General features: G+C 40.1%; 1 protein-coding gene across 13 annotated transcripts in view; it reads left to right on the forward strand.

Annotated features, from left to right (window-relative positions):
* Positions 1 to 20,592, forward strand: part of Cadps2 (calcium dependent secretion activator 2) — a 542,247-nt gene that overhangs the window by 435,343 nt on the left and 86,312 nt on the right. For 7 of the 13 annotated variants that reach the window (XM_036180978.1, XM_036180972.1, XM_036180974.1 and 4 more), the window contains 3 exons: positions 6,176 to 6,279; positions 7,944 to 7,952; positions 18,234 to 18,390. In XM_036180978.1, coding sequence (XP_036036871.1) covers positions 6,176 to 6,279; positions 7,944 to 7,952; positions 18,234 to 18,390 — 270 coding nt within the window. Of the gene's footprint in view, positions 1 to 1,183; positions 1,781 to 6,175; positions 6,280 to 7,943; positions 7,953 to 18,233; positions 18,391 to 20,592 lie in introns of those variants that run through there. The other 6 variants (XM_036180981.1, XM_036180973.1, XM_036180976.1 and 3 more) reach the window with 2 other exon arrangements.

Below are 20,592 nucleotides of genomic sequence, written 5' to 3' on the forward strand. Positions count from 1 at the left end.
ACACCATAGCCCGCTCCTGTCCGCTTTCTCTCTCTCTCTCTCTCTCTCTCTCTCTCTCTCTCTCTCTCTCTCTCTCTCTCTCTCTCTCTCTCTCACACACACACACACACACACACACACACACACACACACACGCTTGCAAAGATTCATTTTTTAAAAGATACAGCTTCTTTTCAAGCAGGGGAGGAAAGAAACTTTGTACAGAGCACCTTTCACTCTAACTCTGTCTTTTGTGAGTGCTGGGAGTTCTGACAGTGTGCTCCTGAGACCAACATCAGGAACATCTCCTGGCAACCATTGCAAAATGCACATTCTTGGGCCTCGCCCGAGACAGTGGAATCAGACACTCTGGAGGTGATGTCAAGCAGTCGTATTTCAGCAAGGCCTTCAGGTAGTACTGAAGCATGCTGAGGTAGAGCACAGCAGATCTACTGAAGACACTCCATCTGTGAATGTTAGCATTCTATCTCAGCAGTCCCGGAACCATAACATCATTTAGATTGCAGAGAGAATGTTGTTGGTGCTACATTCTCTTTGCTTAGTTATCTGGGAAGCACCACAGCTATTTTAACAAAAATATGTGAGATTGAGTCTTCGGAACTTCTCCCACACCTTTGTGAGGTAATCTTGGTATTTATCCCCTCAGGAGCACCAGTTTCAGAGGCTACCCCTGAATCGTCCAACAAGTTCTGAAGTGTCAGGCAAGTGGGGGAGGGGTCTTTTGATTAATGGGAAAGAAGGTATCTAATTTCCCACCTTCCTTCCCCCTGGAGGTTAGAAGGCCCATGAGTATTGGCCAATTTTAAGAGTCCCTGGAGCCTGACTGCCCTAGGCTCTGGCACCTGGCCACTCACCACAAGTTGGGATTTCGAAAAGAGAGGCCAGAAAATGAATAACAACTTCGACTTTTCAACCGCATCATTGCCCAAGAGAAATGTCCTGAGCCAACAAAGAAGGCCTCAGAAGTTAGTGGTGTAGAGCAAGTGGCTCATAGGGGCTTGTGTGTTCAAGACACTCAAAAAATCTCATCAAATTGTGATGAGGTCAAATCATAAAGTTTACCTGGGTTATTTATTATTTTGTCAAGTAAATACTTTAAAATAAAGTTTGCATCAAAGACATCATAAATTTCTATATATTGGATATGGGAAAAGAGAAGTGATCTGACTGGTCTTTTTCTCAGGTGCCCATGCAACCTTCACCATGAACATGATTTCTCATCTACCACCTGGGACCCTGACAAGAAATGGCAGCAAGGGAAACAGCCAGGGAGCACATCCTAGGAGTCCTCATGCTCCTTGAAGTCTTGAATCCTAATTAAAGCATACCACAGCAAAGCAGTCAGTCTGTCTGCTCACAGCATCCCATCTCCCTACCTTTTCCCCAGTGGGATCACTTCTTAAATGTACAAAGGAGTAATTAAAAGAATATGCTTTAGGGAGCCAAGGAGTGTTATCATAGAAAATGAAAAATGTTCCAGAATGAAGAATGTTCATAGCCAAGAGTAGTGCATTGAAATTCATGAAGGAACCTCTCTGCTTTGGACATATTTGTTTTAAATGTCACTATCTGAAATGTATTACAACAACTGACAATTTCTAGTAAAGCTTGAAGAATATCAGCATTGGTAATGTGGGAGAAATGTTACAAAGAGAGAGGAAGAAAGCATCTTAAAGACGAATTCTAGTCTCAAATATTCAGTGTAGATTTTTAATGGAGCTGTTGATAACCTTGTTATCTACCAGAGTTCCACCTGTGGAGTACATTAAACTTCTTGGCTGTAGTGAAAATGGGTGAAAACCAAGGGTGTATACTTATTGTGCTTGATAAAAATGCTATTTATTTAAAGTATCAAGAGTGGCCATTATGTTCAAGGACAAAGTTTCCCTCCTCTCAGTAAACTTTATCTAGGAAGAATAAAATGTTTAAGCGGGTTTTCGAGTTTCACCCAGGACCCAGGATGCTCTCAACGTTTTTTTGTTTAGGACAATATCAAATGTAAAAGCTTATTTAACACATTCACATATAAATAAAAATAAGTTGTCTCTCATCTTTTTCCATTATTACGTTTGGTGGCTAAGGCTGTGTATTTGTGTATGTGATTCCTACTCAGAGAATTTGTAAGGAAAAAGAAGTCAAATTATTATTCAGAAGATTTTCTTTGTGTTGTACATTGGTTGATTGGTAACATGATTTAGTCTCAGCTGTCCTGGAATTCAAAGAAAGCAGACTGCCTCTCCCTTCCAAACAATAGAATTAAAGGCAGGAACCTCCAAGACCACAAGAAGTGAGATATATTCATATTCTCTGTCACTGTCTCTGTGTCTGTCTGTCTCTGCGTCTCTGTTTCTCTGCCTCTCTCTCCAATGTCATGCATGAGCCCTGCATCTACATCACTTCTACTCTCCCCTCCTTTCATATCTTCCCCAACTCCCAAATCCATGACATCATCTTCTTTGATGCTTATCACTATATAGACATATGTGTATATACATGTGTATGTACAACCTACCAAGTCCATTTAGTGTCACTTGTGTGTCCAGGACTGATCACACAAGGACTTGGTAAGAGTTAATTTTATCTTATTGGAAAGTGGCTTCAACCTTTTAAACCCGACAACAGAACTCCTCATTCCCTAACTTATAGGGTGCCTTTGAGGATGCAATAAAACAATATCCTAAAGTATGTAGGAAATATAAGTTCCTTGTCTGTGATTGAATTTTGTGGGTTTTTTTAACTTCTTAAAAACTGTATTTTGTGTGTGTACACACATACATACATACATACATACATACATACATACATACATACATACATACAAATCATATATTTTAAAACATAAAACCCAAAAGTTTCTTGGAAATCAGTCTGTAGACCAGGCTGGTCTCAAGCTCAGAGATCCACTTGCCACTTAATCACATGTGCTGGAATTAAAGGCATGTGCATGTGCCACAACTACCCAGCTTAAAACTCAAAAGTTTTAGTAAATCTAGATTCTCTAAATTATAAGGAAGCTTAAAGACTATCTGATTCAGTGATTCTTAGCATCTTGTGGGCATCATCAGGCCTTTGATTACTGTTTGAAAGGGTCCCCGTATATCTTTCCTTTTCACCCCACTATCATGTTCCTGGAGCCCACCATACAGGCTTCTCAGAATCTCTGTTACACACAACCACTAAATACATTTTCCTAATATTCAGTCTTTTCTGAGGTGCTGCAACATACTTGCACTGTACCATCTGTCAATAATCTTCCTGTCTTACTTAAAGCCACAGTGATAAAGCAAAATTGTCTGGCACATTCTCTAGCCAGGTAAGAGCATACAAGGTCCACGTCTTTCCTTCATCACTTTTTAGCTATTGCATTTCTTCTCTCTCACCCTGTTATGTACATTAAAAACAAACAGACAGACAAACAAAAACCGTCAGCTAAAGTGTTAGGAAAATTAATGTGATGAGACTTGGGAAGCACTTGCTTGGTGATGCCTGACTTGTCAGAGAACCATCATCATTTGTGCACATCATCCCCAACCCTCCTCTCACACACCCCGTGGCTGCCCCACAGTTCTCCTCTCTGGAAACACCTCTTTGTACACATGCTATTCCTCTGTGACCACGCTTCCCTTAAGTCCCTCATTTTATCTGCTCTAACACTTACATGTTTGCTTCCAAACTTTCTCAGGCTCTTGTTTGCTTCCTTAAACAGCTCAAAGTGCTTCCACATGGAATAGATTGCCATGCTGAGTCATGAGTAACCTTGACCTCGCCTTTGTTGAAAAAAGTTAAAACTGATCTTGAAACTGATGGATGAATTGATAGCTGTTATCTAAACATTCTTTGTGTTGTGATTGGAGATGTTGAATTGTTTGAGATCAGGACGTGTTAGCTTAAAAAGGGAGAGAAAGAAAAGAAAAAAGACCGGAAAGTCAATGAAAGAAACATTTCTTTGGGAAACAAAGCATGGTGGCTTATGTCTATAAACCCAGCACATGAGAAAGTAAAGCAAGAAGAGTCTGAGTTTGAGGCCAGCCTAGGCTACACAGCCATGTCATTCTGGGCTATTTAACAAGAGCGCATCTCAAAACATTGATTGTAATTGCTGTTCTGGTATGCTTACTTCATTTTCTTTACTTTCAATACATCAGACCATCTCGTTGTTGACAGGCTGATATTCCTAAGGAATCACTGCTCTTGATTACTGTCAGAGATGAGCAATGCCTCTCCATCACAGAAGAATTTTGGGTGTGAACCCTGTGCACTTCATGCCTTGTCTGACTGACTTATAAGCATAATGCAAGTTTAATGAGCAAGCACCCACCAGAAGATGCATTGCTATCTGCCCTTTAAATTAAGACAAAAACATTAAGAATCTCTTCCAAATTTAAAGCTGAGATTTGATGAGACGTTGAAAGCAAAGATTTGTTTCTGGAAAACATAGTAGATACTGAAGTGGGAGGAAGAGGAGAACTTCATTCTTCTTTTAAAAAATATTTTTTTTAATTAATTTCACAAATCAGCCACAGATTCCCCCATCCTCCCTCCAACCCACTCCCCATCCCCACCTCCTCCAAGGCAGGGTCTCCCCTGGGGAGTCAGCCCAGCCTGGTAGACTCAGCCAAAACAGGTCCAGTCCCCTCCACCCTACACCAAGGCTGAGCAAAGTGTCCCTGCATAGGCTCCAGGATCCAAAAAGCCAGCCCATGCATCAAGGACAGTTCCCTGTCCCACTGCCTGGGGGCTTCCCAAACAGTTCAAGCTAATCAACTGTCTCACTTATCCAGAGGGCCTGGTCCAGTTCCGTGGGGGCTCCTCAGCCATTGGTTCAAAAAAAAAAAAAAAAATTTAACTTCCCTTCCTTACAGCCTCCCTTATAACAGACATGTGCCACCAAGCTTCACTTCTCAATGGAACAGAGAGTTCCATGAATGGAAGGCAGCTTTGCTTCTTGTTGATTTTCTTTGAGTTAGTTTGAGTACATTCCCCATAAACTCATGTACAAGCACCTTGACCTCCAGAGTAGTGGGGAACTTTTGAGGTGTGATGCCTAGAAGGAAGTGACTGGACCATGGGACTATCACTCTTAGAGGGGTTAATGCTTTCCTCTCAGATACAGTTTTTCAGAGTTTGCTCTCGAAAGAGTGGGTTGTTGAACAGTACAATGACCTCACATACATGGTCCTTTGTGCTTACAGCCATTTTCTTCTCTGGTTCCCTACCATGTTGTAATATGCTAAGAGACCAAACAGATGGAGCCACCCTAACTTGTACTATCAGCTGCCCAAACTGAACAAAATAAAATTTTCTTAATAAAGCGCCCAGTGTCATGTATTCTGTTATAGCAACACAAAGTGGACTGAGGCAGGCTTGTCTTAAATGTTCCTAGTGAAAACTGTTCTTCATTTGGTCGTGAGACAGTTGTGTCACATAAGGCACCTCTCATTTCTGCCAGTGTGTTGTGTCTTTGAAATAGGCTGTTTCGCCTTTTCTTCTACTGAACTTCTGGTAGCTGCACTTAACCTTACATGCTCTGTCCCTTTACAGCTTAATGCTAAAGGAACCTTCAGATTCAAAGAAGGCTTCTGCCCTTCCCTAACCTGCTGCCCCCACAGGTAGAAGTGGGCTGAGATGGTAGCAGGCACACAGGGGAGGAAATCAGTTAATTGAGGACTGTCAGAGTTGTTTTCAGTGACTTTGTTACTTCTTGGGTTTAAAACCAACATGAACTGAGAATTCAAATAGCAACAATAAACCTGGGGTTTGCTAATGCCGGGAATGACTCATCTGTTGAGAACTGTATTGTATTGATAATACAATGCACACAGAAGGAAAAGACTGTGCTATCTGCTCTCTTTGTGTTTCTGACCTTGAGCAGAATTATAACTTGTTTGTTGCAGAAGTTGAGCATCTAATGTGCTGTTGCACCTGTTAGTTCTTGTACACTAAAAGGCAAAGCACTTGCAGATCTGTGATTGCTTTGTGGGTGAAATATTTTCTGCAGTCTGGTGAACCGGCTTTTTAGAGACAATGTATTCAATTGTGTTCCTTGCATTGCTTATCTCTCAAAAGTGTGCTTCCTTATGCTGTTTGAATACTCCAGTCATCATTACATCTTAGGACATGTCTGGCTTTGTATTTTCAAGGTAACATTATGATTTTTTTTTATTTTTAAATCCAGAGACCATGAATCAGGCTACTCCTGCCAGGAAGCTGGAAGAGGTTCTTCATCTCGCAGAGCTCTGCATAGAAGTCCTACAACAGAATGAGGAGCATCATGCTGAGGTGATGACTTGTAGCCAGGGCTTTGCCATATTGGGGGCAGAACTGAGAAGGTAGCCCGACTGGAGTCTCAGTGTGCATCTGGCCAAACGTACACATTTCCTGGAAATGTGACTCCTGCATGTTACAAAGCTTGTGTGTGTGTGTGTGTGCGTGTGCGTGTGCGTGTGCGTGTGCGTGTGCGTGTGTGTGTGTGTGTGTGTGTGTGTGTGTGTGTGTGATATTCTGTATCTGATTTTGAAAACAATCATGTAATAAGGACATGGGAAAGCTTGGGAGACCTGTCCCCAAGATACATAAGCAGTAGTTGGCAGAACTGGACCACACCCATCTTGGGATGCCAACCAGTTGCTTTCTTGTCCCTGTGACATGATCATTTTGTTTGAAAATGTGGGCTAGTGAGCATTAAATGGGAAATTTGTGATAAGCTTTACAATCGAAAAGTTACAGTTCCCAATTGTGTAACTGCTGACTTGTCGTCCCTCTCACATCTAACTTTCTGTATGTTTTCACTAAGTCTTTGACTGTTTTGTTGTTGCTGCTCTTGTTGGCCAAGCTTGGAAGGAACCCGGGCCCTTCCGTGTGTTACTCAATGATCTGCCCCTGAGCTCCATTGCCAGCCAATGTTTTAAAAGTTTTGATTGCATATTACCACTTCCTACAGACCTGGAATGTTCTCACATCATCCTGCTTATTCTAAAGACTTAAATTTCTCTTTCTTGTAGTTATGAGTTTATGTACAAAAGCAATTTCTTGGTTTTGAGTTAAATGGAAAAAATATGCAGAATTAAATAAATACAATAAAAACTTTGGTGTTCTGACAGTGCTATTATTTTTGAGGAAGCAGATGTAATGAGCCAAAAGAAAACAGACCAAATATATATGAATTTATAGAATATTTATGTTTAATGGAATATAGTTTTCAAAAAATATGAGAAACTACAGGGTCTGTGTTTTAAATAAATTCTTGGAAAAGAGTATTCGTGGAGCCTTACTACAGGCAACTAAGATTTATTGTATCTGCTTATAAATATGATCATTCAAAACATCTGCTTTTAGCTCACACTGTGGAATCTAGTTTTTAGGTTGCATCTGTCATGTGTGAACTTGTTATGGATATTTTATTTTAAACTGAAGAAACAGCTGCTTCAATAATTTGAAATGAATTCCCAGGAGGATGTTTTCTGGGCTAGCATCACCGCCATGCTACAAAGAAAATGATCATATGATAAAATATAGGTGTGTTTTGTCGTCTTTGTCTTGTTCTGAAAGAGATTATCATCAGAGTCCAAGGCATTTCTAAATTTTTTTAATCTGATCAAATATTCTATTTCAGTATGTGTGTCTGCTAATACAACTTTTATGGAAATGAAATATTCCCATACATTTTATGGAAATGAAAATTTAATGTTTTTAATATAGTCAGTGTGGCTATTAAAAATGCTTAAGAAAGTTTGATGGATCGAGTGCAGTTTAAATATAGATGCTATTTGTTTTTAATCTGTAACATACAATTGACTTCGCTGAAACACTCACAGTACAGAAACATCGTTTTGCTCTGTGCTGCAATGAAATAGGAATTATTCTGGTGACTTCTTTATATATACTGTGTAACAAGGTGGCATTTCTCTGTTCTGCTTATGCTCCAAATTCTTGGAATCCCACAGGGAAGAGAGGTGAGTAAAACTGTTTCCTCTTTTTCCAGCATAAGACAACCCCTCAGTGTGTCTGTGAAGCAGGACCCATTCTGATGGTTGTCACTGTAAAAGTCAATTTGTCCTTTCCTTGGAATGCAAGACTCTCCTCTGAGTGGGCTAGCCTTTGCAACACTGTTAGGTGACTGTGTTTAGTTAATAATCACATGCATAATTAATGCCTTAAGCAAAACACGATGCAAGAAATTTGGAAACCTTGGCTTTTTGTTTTCCCTTTCATTGGTTTTGTTTTAAATCTCTTTTCCTCCTTTATATTGGATCTTCCCTCTGAGCAGTGCTAGAGAAAGAATTGGTCTGATTGCAAAGTCATTCCCAGAGTGTTTTGGTGGACGGCACTCTCCACGGAGATTCATTTTGCAGGATTCTCAGGCCAGGTTCTTTGCTCTGAACGATGCCTAGCTCCCTCTGCACTTCAGCTCCTCTGGGGAGGTTAATGCATTTGCCTCAAGGCAACCTTCAGGTGGCTCTGGTTCCTCGCTCTTCTTTCCACTCTGCTTCTCACTACAGTGCAGTCCACTCAACAGGACTAAGTGGCCATTTCTGTCATTCCACAATCCCTCAGTTAGACAGGTGTCCAGACACTCAGCTCCTTGTCAGGAACTTCCTTTTAAGGAAGTCCCTCCTCCTCTGGAGGCCTCTTGACCTCTCAGGCTTTTCTTTAAGATACTGTGTTTCCTCCCCAGAAAGATTATTTTAGCTCTTTTCCAGCAAAATCTTTTAAGACTTTCTCCACATTTCAGGGAGCATACTATGCCGCACGAGAGATTTCAGACAAGTGGATGTAGCAGTTCTTCATCCAAAAGCCATTCCCCTTGACAAAACTAGAAAGTCCAGTAGCCTACTGGAGAAGTCACTAGCTCTAATCAGTGTACATGCAGATGTGCTCATGTGTATACGGACCAGAGTTTAACCTCAGGTGTCTATTTTCCTCATTCATCCCCCACCTTAGTCTTTGAGACAATGTCTCTCACTGAACCTAGAGCTCACAAATTTAGGCTAGGTTGGCTGACCAGCAAGGTGCAGGGAGCTACATATTTCTACTTCCCTGTTGCCCTTGGCTCTTTACATGGATGCCAGCAATCCAAACTTAGGTCTGCATGCTTGTGCAGCGAGCAGAGACTTGTCAACTGAGCTTTCAACCTAGCCCTTGTTATTGTTTGGGTTTGGGTTGGTTATTATTTTTGTGGTTATACACTTTATTTTGTAGAGACAGGGTCTTGCTATACAGTCCAGACTAGCCTCCAGCTCATGACAATTTTATCCAGTCTCCAGATTGCAGGCATATGCTACCATGTCTCAGAAAGAGCATAGGCTAGTCTGACCTCAGATGCATATCCCTTCGATTTTATTGCCCTTGCCCTGGACTTGTTGATTACTTGTGTGAGTCACCACACAATTAGTTTTGGGGATTGTGTGTATGTGTTTCACTTTTTGAAATGAGATCTCTAATTTGCTATGTATCGGAGAATGACCTTGAACTTCTAATCTGCCCCCCCCCCACACACACACTTCTGGAATTACAGGCATACCAATTTTATATGGTGGTGGTAATAGAGCCCAGGGCTTCTTACATACTAGCTAGGTAAGCAGTCTACCAATTGATCTACATCCCCAGCCACCGATATCATCTTAATTGCTATAGTTCTGACAGTCTAATTTTCAGGTAGTGTAATGTCTTGTGCGTGGGTTTTTTTGCTCAGAATTGCTTTGGCTATTGTTTCCAGTTTTTGTTGGGGTTTTATGGTTTGTTGTGTTGCTGTTGTCGATTGTGTGGTTTTGTAGTTCCATATAAATTTTAGGATTGTTCTTAAATATTCTGGCATTAACCCCTTTGCAGATACACAGCACTCAAACCTTTTTATTTTCTCATAGCCTTGGGTTATCTCTTTACTCTGTTATCTTACTGTGTGTATCTGATTTTGTCTGATTTTGATTTTGCTTTCTATAATTTTCAGGTCTTATCTGAAACCCTTGCCTCTTCCAACATCTGAATCTACTCCCAGTTTTCCTCTAGTGTTGGCGTAGTTTCTCTCCTGGTGTGTGTGTGTGTGTGTGTGTGTGTGTGTGTGTGTGTGTGTGTGTGTGTGTGTGTAATCCATTTGGGGTTGGATTTTAGAGCTGATGACAGTACAGGAATTCAGCTTCATGTGGATATCTAGCTTTTTCTGTGTCATTTATTTTCTGTTTATTTTTTTTCTCCAATATATGTTCTTAGTACCTTTGTTAACCTCAGTTAACTGCGAGTGCAGGTTTTCTCCTAAGTAATCTGTTCTCTTCTATTGATGCATGTCTGTTGGTTTACTGATGATTGACTGGTTGGTTGATGATTGGTTGATTCTGTGTGTGCACATGCCAGTGAATGCAAGTGGAGATGAGAGGACAACTGCCCAAAGAAGTGCTTCTACCACGTCTGTCACTGTCACGTCAGGTCATCAGAGCTGGTGGCCCCTGCTGAGCCACCCCACCTGCCCTTTGTCTCTTTTTCAGGCCAGTGCTAAACTGCTTAGTGACTGTAACTTAGTGTGCTTTGCATTCAAGCAGTCCAATACCTCTTGCTTTGTCCTTTTTGTTTGCAGTTGCTTTGGAGACTTGGAGACTTTTGTGGTTCCGGATGAATGTTAGCAATTTTTTCATAGTTTGATGAGAAAGTCATAGGCATTCTGAGAGTGATGGCATTGAATATGTAGCGAGCTTCGTGTTATGTGGGCATTTTAACATTGTTTCTCCCAATATGTGAATGTGGGGTATCTTTCCTCTTATGTCCTCCTCTTTTTCTATCATTGATCTTTCCGTTTTCACCAAAGAGGGCTTTTACATCTTTAAGTTTATTTTTACATATTTAATTTTTAAACTTATAAGAACAAAGGTAACATTTTAAAATGGCATATTCTGAAGTGTCTTCACCTTTCTTTTTATTATTTCAATATTTATGTCTATATTGAAAAATGATTATATATCAGAAGAGCTGAATTAGTTTGGCAATAGTTCAGATGTCATCTTTTAGTATTCTGGTCCATTCTACTGGCCCCTTCTAGAATATGGCCTTCCATACTGTTCTCTGTATATTTATTATGTATATTGTGGGGCCAAGAGATACACTAGCTACTGAATTGTTTCCAGAGCTTTTATAGCCACTCACAAATTATAGCATTGTAGACTAATCTTGTTTTGTGAAATAACACAAGCATGCCAAAGCCAAGCTTTCTGTTTTTGCTCAATGTAGAGCAATCCTCCATTTTTGTTTTAAATTATATTATATAAAAAACAATCAAAAGCCCTAGACCTCAGAGAATCTAGAATATATATAAATAAATCATGTGACAATAATGTTTATGGCAAGAAAAATCAAGGGATGGTAGCACTGTCATGATATGCAAAGTAGAGGATGGGTGGATGGATGGATGAGTGTGCCTTGTATAGTTACTTAAGAATACTTTATCATTGTTTTCCTATTTAGTAGCTGTTATAAAATAAGAATAATTATACCACCTGCTCAAAAGAGCAATTTAGGAGATTAACTAAGATAACATTTATAAAACTTTTAGAACAGTACTTGGCACACAAGACCTTTTAAATTCCTATTGGACATTTCTTCTCATTTTAACTTATTTGTTTTTAAGACAGGATCTGACTGTCTTAAACTCGAATTCCCCTGCTTCAGCCACTCCAGTGATGGGTTGCAGGCATGCACCTCCATGTATAGCTTGAACATTATTTTTAAAGCACATGGCCTCTTTATCTGTATGTGATTTTCAATGTATTTTTGCAATTACTTACAATAACATTTACTTCCATTTTTACAGAAAAAAAAATTTCCATGTTGATTTATTTTCACAATAACCTAGAGGCTAAGAGAAGATATTATTATCACTTTACAGACTAAGAAGTAGAAATCCAGGCAGAAAAGGGGTGTGCTTCTGATTACTCAAGTTTTGCCTCTAAGTTCAGAAGTTCAATGCTTTATAGCATTCATGCTTATCTGCTTCCATTTTCAACTACTTTGAGTAAAACTGACAAAGCTTTGAAAGTACTATCATCCAGTCACATATTGTTATTGTTCAAGACTTATTTATATTTTCCTCTTAAGCATATCGGTGAACTATTGCCTTCTGCCTCTGTCAAATCACTTACACTGAGTCACGACTTAACATCGGAGACAAGACAGATTTGCATCACTATAATGACATTCCATAGGTGCCCCCCAATGGGTGCCTTTCTGAGGGGGTTTCTCCTACCCCCCATGGAGACTGCGATGCTGTTGAGCCTCTGCCACCTCAGGAAATGGAACCCCCCAGGGAGAAAAACAGTCCAAGTACAGTCCTCCACTTCCTCAAATCTGGGTTAGAGCAGCTGCCTCTAGTGGGATGGCAAGAAAAAGGAGGGGGCCAGTAATGGGACTGATCGTGTGTTCTAACTCTTTAAGTTTTACTTAGATCTCCAGACAGTGGTCCAGAGATGGCTCAGTGGTTTAAAGCACTTTCTGCTCCTCTAGAGAACCAAAGTTCAACTCCCAGCACCCATGTTAAGTAACTCACAACAGACTGTAAGTCCAGTTATAGGGGATCTGACGCCCTCTTCTGGTTTTCATGGGCACCCACATATACCATAAGCCTGGTATACATTCACCAAGATGTACGCATATACATAAAATTAATTAATTAATTAACTAATTAAAAGACTGATTACTTACTACTTTCTTAAATTATTGCTAAGATATTAACATCTTGACTGACAGTCACAGGACAAACTTCATCAAAAGTACAACTTGAAACCTGAATAATACTTCTTCTGCAAAACAAAATGAAGCTTATAGTTGATAGCAAAATCATATGGCTCTTTAAAAAGTTATATTCTGTTACTTTTCATCCCCAGCCTGTCTCTGTCTTCCAAGTTAGCTTTATAAGTGAGCTTTAGGAATTTGGCTGATAGTCCTGAAACAATGCTGAGCTAACATGCTTGTTGTTAGGTTGTTAATTTTAGCTTCTGTGAAGGTATTGACTGTGAATAAGAAGTGAGATTTTTGCAAGCGTCTGTCTTCACAGGACTGACTTCTGACTAGTGTTTCTACCCTGCTCTGCTCAGTGAGGAATCTCAGATTCTACTTTACTTTGTCACCACTATAACTTCAAAGGGCAAGAACAAGAAGTATAAAATAGAGCAATGCATACTATTATCATATGTCATTTGTTTGCTATTTGTTATTATCATTAGATTATCATATTATTAGATTTTTATATATTGTTATAGATACCTATTCTAACAAGTATTTCAGCAAAACATATTCAGAAATAACCATTGCATGTAACATTATGCTCAGTTTATGGAGTCTAACATTCCTGAACAAGTTCCATATTTGTACATTTATCACAGTATTGAGGAAAACATTAAAATGTCTGTAACTCTTAAGTCTATTTATACTACATTTTCTGGTTTAATTCAGCTTTTGTTTCTACTTACTTTATGGTAATTCGTTATGTGGTAACCTTTAATACATTATTATTCTAACATCTATGATTATAAGTCCATATTTACTATAAAAGATTTTAAAATCATGTTTCAGAATTTTACAATTCATTCTTTTAGTTCTGTCATTTATCTTCTCCTCATAAAACCTACTACATCCTGGCTCAGACCCATGCATGCTTTGCGATTGCCCTTATAAGCCCTGCTTAGTTGATTCTGTGGGCTATGTTCTCATGCTGTCCTTGACTCATCTGGCTTCTTCATTCCTTCCTTCCCTTCTTTCCTGCTCCTCCCAAGCTCTGTCTAATGTATGGCTGTGAGTCTCTGAATCTGCTTCCATCAGTTACTGAATGAAGCCTCTCTGATGACTGCCTAGGCACCAGTCTATGAGTATAGCAAAATATTGTTAGGAATCACTTCATTGACTTTCGTTTTTGCCAGTTTGTTTCTATCCTGGGTCTCTGAGCTAACAAGCCTCCAGTTTCTGGCCATCCAGGTAGTGTTGGGCATGGGCTGCCTCTCATGGCATGGCCCTCAAGTTGGACCAGTCATTGGTTGGCCACTCCCATAAGTTCTGTGCCTCCTTTACCCCAGCACATCTTGCAGACAGGACTAATTGTAGGTTGAAGGTTTTGCGGCTGAGCAGGTGTTCCAGTCCCACCAATAGAAACCTTCCCTAGTTGCAGAAGATGGCTGGTTCAGGTTCCGAATCCCACATTATTAAGAGTCTTCGCTAGGATCACCCTAGTAGATTCCAGGGAGTTTCCACTGCACTAGATTTCACATCACTACCCCCAAATAGCCACCAATTTCAACCCTCTCTCCCCATATACTCTCCCTTTCACCTCCAACCTGATTCCTCCTGTTCCTATCCCTACGCAGCCCCAGTCCACCTGCAAAATCTATTCTGTTATCACTTCCCAGGGAGATCCATGCATCTTACCTTGAGCCCTCATTATTACCTAACCTCTCTGGGTCTGTAGATTGTAACATGATTATGAACAGCTAATATCCAATTATAAGTGAGTACATACCATGTCAATCTGGGTTACCTCACTCAGGATGACTTTTTTATTTTTATTTTTTATTTAATTAACATTTTTCATTTGTTTTACATATCAACCAGTTTCCCCTCCCTCCTTTTCTCCCTTCCCCTCCCCCCAACTCCTATCTACTCCTTTTCCCATCCACTCCTCTTCTGACTCCATTCAGAAAGGAGCAGGCCTCCCATGGGCTTGAACAAAGCATGGCACATCAAGTTGAGGTAGGACTGAGTTCCTCCCCCTGCATCAAGGCTGGGCTAGGTAATCCAGCTTGAAGAACAGTTCTGATCTCCAGGAACTGCCAGGGACAGGTTCTGATCTCACAGCTAGGAGCCTTACAAACAGACTAAACTACACAGCTGTGACACACATGCACAGGGCCTAGGTCTGTCCCATGCAGGCTCCCTAGCTGTTGGTCCAGAGTCCATGTGCTTCTACAAGCTCAGATCAGCTGTCTCTGAGTTCCTTCATCATGACCTTGACAACCCCACCTCTCCACTCCCCCCACTCTACCCCCCCCCACTCTACCCCCACCCCGCTCGAAAGATCCTCCCTTTCTTCAGGAGAACTCCTGGAGCTCAGCCCACAGTGATTGGCTGTGGATCTCTGCATCTGCTTCCATCAGTTACTAGATAAAGGCCCTCTGATGACAATTAGGGTAGTCACCAATCTGATTAATTCAGGCACCTTCTCCACTATTGCTAGGAGTCTTATCTGGGGTCATCCTTGTGGATTCCTGGAGTTTCCCTGGCAGCAGTTTTCTCCTTAACCTGGAAATGCTCCCCCTTCAAGATACCTCTTTCCTTACTTTCCCCTCCCTCCATCCTCCACCCCACCTCCTGTGCCCAGCCGGCCCAACCTGCTCCCTCAAGTTCCCATTTCCCCACCCCCCCACCTCTGCCCCCAGTTTACCCAGGAGATCTCATCTATTTCCTCTTCCCAGGGAAATCCATGCATTCCTCTTCTGATATATTCTTCAACTTCCTTCTTTAAAGACTTAAAGTTTTTGTCATACAAATATTTCACTTGCTTGGTTACAGTTACCCCAAGATATTTTATATTATTTGTGGCTATTGTGAAGGGTGTTGTTTCCTTGATTTCTTTCTTGATCCATTTGTCATTTATATATCAGAGGGTTACTGATTATTTTTGAGTTAATCTTGTATCCAGACACTTTGCTGAAGGTGTTTATCAACTGCAAGAGTTCCCTAATAGAATTTTTGGGGTCACTTTTGTGTACAATCATATCATCTGCAAATAATGATACTTTGACTTCTTTCTTCCCAGGTTGTATCCCCTTGATCTCCTTCTGTTGTCTTACTGTTCTAGCTAGAACTTCAAGTATTATACTATATAGATTTGGAGGGAATGGACAGCCTTTTCTTGTTTCTGACTTTAGTGGAATTACTTTGAGTTTCTCTCCATTTAATTTGATGCTGTCCATAGGTTTGCTGTAGGTTGTCTTTATTATGTTTAGGTGTGTTCCTTGTATCCCTGGTCTCTCCAAGACCTTTATCATGAAGGAGTATTGGGTTTTGTCCAATGCTTTTTCAACACCTAATGAGATGATCACGTGGTTTTTTTTTTCTTTTAGTTTGTTTATATGGTAGATTACATAGACATATTTTTTTTTAGCTGAGGATCGAATCCAGGGCCTTGTGCTTGCTTGCTAGGCAAGCGCTCTACCACTGAGCTAAATCCCCAACTTGACATATTTTCATATGTTGAACCATCCCTGCATCTCTGATATGAAGCTCACTTGATCATGGTGGATAATCTTTTTGATTCATTCTTGGATTAAATTCGTAAATATTTTATTGAGTAGTTTTGAATCAATGTTAATGAGGGAAATTGATCTGTACTTCTCTTGGTTGAATCCGTGTGGTTTGGGTATCAAGGTGACTGTGGCCTCATGAAATGAATTTGGCAATGTTCCTTCTGTTTCTATTTTGTGGAGTGATTTGAGAAGTATTGGCATTCTCTTTTTGGAAAATCTGGTAGAATTATGCACTAAAACTGGCTTTGGGCTTTTTTTTTTTTTTTTTTTTTTTTTGGTGGGAGGAGACTTAGTGACTGCTTTTATTTTCTTAGGGGTTATAATTCTATTTAAATTGTTTGTCTGATCTTGATTTAACTTTGGTAAATGGTATCTATCAAAATTCTCCTTTTCTTTTAGATTTTCCAGTTTTGTAGAATATAGGCTTTTCAAGTATAACCTAGTTCTTTGGATTTCCTTGGTATGTTTTGGTATTCATTTCTAATTTTTTTTTTGTTAATTTGGATATTTTGTCTCCATTTTTTAGTTGGTTTGGATAAGAGTTTGTCTATCTTGTTGATTTTCTCAAAGAAACAGCTCTTTGTTTCATTGATTCTTTGTATTGTTCTCTTTGTTTCTAATTTATTGATTTTAGCCCTGACTTTGATTATTTCCTGCCATGTATTCCTCTTGCATTTACTTGCTTCTTTTGTTCTAGAGATTTCAGGTATGCTGTTAAGTTGCTAGTATGAGATCTTTCCAACTTCTTTATGCAGACAATGCTTTGAACTTTCCTCTTAGCACCATTTCCATTGTGTTCCATAAGTTTGGAATTGTTGTGCATTCATTTTCATTGAATTCTAGGAAGTCTTTAGTTTCTTTCTTATTTCTGCCTTTACCCAGTAGTCATTCAGTAGAGAGTTTTTCAGTTTCTCTGAGTTTGCAGCATTGCTGTTGTTTCTGTTGTTGAAATCGATGTTGGTCTCATAGGATGCAGAAGGTCATTTCAGTTTTCTTATACCTGTTGAGACTTGCTCTGTTACCAAGTATGTGGTCAGTTTTAGGGTCTGTGAGATGCTGAGAAGAAAGTATACTCTTTTCTGTTTGAGTGACATGTTCTGTAGATATCTTTTAGATCCATTTGCTTTATAACATTTGTTAGTTCCAGTATTTCCCTGTCTGTTGGTGAGAATTGGCTATTGAAGTCTCCCATTATCAATGTATGAGAGTTGAGGTATGATTTAAGCCTTAGTAATCTTTCTTCTACAAACATTGGTGCCCTTGTGTGAACTTTGGTCTGCCAGGGGATCTCCGCCAAGTTGGGAGCTGAGAGGATGGGGCGAGGACATTGGGGGATAGTAGAGAGAGGGGGCTCAGAGAGACTGGAGGAGGTGCAAGGGCCAGCAGCCTATCTGGAGTTCTGGTAGCTACTATGATATCTAGTCCAGCAGGGAGTCTCCTCTTGAGTTCGCCTACCTGTTCTTCTGGCTGGTGTGGCCTGTGCTTTGAACCAGATTTAATTTTTTTTTTTTAAGGGAGGAATGGTTTCAAAAGGCAATATGGTCTCATAGCAGAATACTATGCTTCTTTAAAGGAAATTATCATACAATATGATACCAAATATGTTAGTATTTCTATTCATAGCAAAGGAAATATTAGAAACATTCACATTAGTTGTACAAAACTTTTTATATATGAGGAAATTTTCTGTCTTTTTGTTTTATAAGTTTTCCTGTGGTTTAATTTGTCTTATTTCCAGAGAAATAAATGTCTTTTTTCTGTTTCATTTATCAATGGCAAATTTATTCATCTATATGTGATCCCTATAAAATGTCTTATCTTAAAAAATATTACATTTTATTTATTATACTCCTTTTTTTGTGAAATGGAGGCATGTTGTATATATTTTCAGGGGCATAGTATTTGCACATGTTTCTAACAAGTCATCGATTTCTCCTTTACTTCTCTGTCCTCTTGCAGGCATTTGCCTGGTGGCCAGACTTATTGGCTGAGCATGCTGAGAAGTTTTGGGCTTTATTCACAGTAGATATGGATACTGCATTGGAGGCCCAACCTCAAGACTCCTGGGATAGCTTTCCTCTTTTCCAGCTGCTTAATAATTTCCTCAGAAATGACAGTGAGTGCTTGCATTCCTCTTCCTATTGAAATGGCAAGGGATGGGTACACATCATCTGTAAGTATATATGTACCAGTCCAAGTTTGACAGCAAGTAAGAGTCAGCATGGGTAACCAGGGTGCTTATTGAGCTTGCCTGAGTCTCTCATGTTGGAGTCGAAGGGAGATGACACCTCACATCATTCACTGAACTGCAGAACAACTGCTATCTAGAATAGACATCTTTCTGATTGCACCTTGAGGATCAGAAAACCTATAAAGTCTGGCATTGACAGAGTAGTTGAGATTGCACCCATCTCTGAGAGGTGGTCTAGGTGTCAGGATTCCCTTTTAACATGCACTATGATTGAGATGTTTTCCTGAGAGTGAAATTATCTCCTCAGATAATTGTAAAATATTGCTATGTGTATGACTTGTTCATTCATATTTAGAAATCAAAGAGAAAGTAGGGGTCCTCTGTTGAGACTGTTTCCCAGTATAGTAACTTTAATTGTTATTCCAGCAGGTGATCTAGAACCAATGCAAACCTGGTTTTTATTAAAATGGTAGCATATAGATTCCCAACCCCTTCCTATGATAGACTTTTCCGTTTTCCCCAGACTCAGTTCAGTTATCAGTAGCTGCTCTTACACTCTGTGTGGGGGTGAGGTCACTAATTTCCTACTCAGTACAGTTCTTGCTGGTATTCGCATACTAGACTCTACCTCCTAGAGTCCTGTCATGACTGTCCTTGATCCTACAGAAATCTTCTTTCTATTATTACAGGTCATTTAAGTCTTCCTCACACTATAGGCCTTTCACCTGTCTGGGCCTAACTCACTCCATTTCTCTGAGTTTCTTTGAAGTATGGTCCTCAGAACTCTGGTCATCGTGTCATGTCATCCGAGTCACCCAGACTCCATACTCCTGTTGTCAAAGGCTGGTCTCACTCTGTCCATATTTTCTGTACAGTTAACACTTTCTGTGTCTTCAAACTCCAAGTCATTTTTATTTCTCTCTTTATTGCATTCTTTCAGTTTTAAAATTAAATCTATGTCTTTACAATTGCGGTTTTAATTTTTAAGTTACTCTTTGGTTTTCTTCATTGTTAGAACCTGATATCTATCTTTATATGGTCACTTGTGGTGATATTGTGTTCCCCAAAATATTGTGCACCCTAATAACCTTATCTGGGGTCAGAGACAGAACAGCCACTAGATACAGAGGCTAGAAAATGGTGGCACTCACACCTTTAATCCTATCACTTGGGAGACAGAGATCCATCTGGATCTCTGTGAGTTTAAAGCCACACTGGAAACAGCCAGGCATGGTAACAAGAGCATTTAATCCCAGGAAGTGATGGCAGAAAGCAGAAAAGTATATAAGGCGTGAAAACCAGAAACTAGAAGCATTTGGCTGGTTAAGCTTTTAGGCTTTGAGCAGCACAATTCAGCTGAGATTCATTCTGAACGAGGACTGAGAGGCTTCCAGTCTGAGGAAACAGGATCAGCTGAGGAACTGGCAAGGTGAGGTGGCTGTGGCTTGTTCTGCTTCTCTGATCTTCCAGTATTCACCCCAATACCTGGCCTCAGGTTTGATTTTATTAACAAGACTCTTTAAGATTCCTGCTACAGTCACTCAGACCTTTGAGTCCACTCCTCTCGAACTCTGAGAAAGAAACTCATGCGGATATGAAAGCATGATGCCACACACCCCAGGTCCATCCCAGATTTCAGATGTCAGCCAGACTGAGGACCTCGGTTAGAGTAAGACAGGCATTGTGTTATATAGTACTTAACAACATGGGCTTCAGCTCCATAGAGCCACATCCCGGCCACTTGATCATCGACAGTCGTTTAACCTCTCTAGGCTGTAAGGTCTTTCTTTACAGAAGGAGAAGGGTCATTACACTTACAGGGTCATTGGTGGTGAGGATAAATAGAATGATGACTCACATGTAATAGATGCTGAGTGGATCTCATGGATACTGTAGGCTTTCTGTCTGTAATTTCAGTTCTGAGTATTTCTGTCATTTCATCCATCCTATTCAGGTTCATTTAATTTCCAAAACGTGTTTATTGTGAGGCCAAAGAACTAAGAGATAATTCCTCCTTCAGGTTCAGTCACAATGCCTGTGCTCAGAAGAGCCGAATACATTCCATTGTCCACATGGAGCCATTCATTCTGCGTGTCAGTCTCAGCCAGCTCAGAAAGGCCGATTCTG

The sequence above is a fragment of the Onychomys torridus genome, chromosome 3 (assembly GCF_903995425.1).
Source record: "Onychomys torridus chromosome 3, mOncTor1.1, whole genome shotgun sequence".
Lineage (NCBI taxonomy): Eukaryota > Metazoa > Chordata > Mammalia > Rodentia > Cricetidae > Onychomys > Onychomys torridus.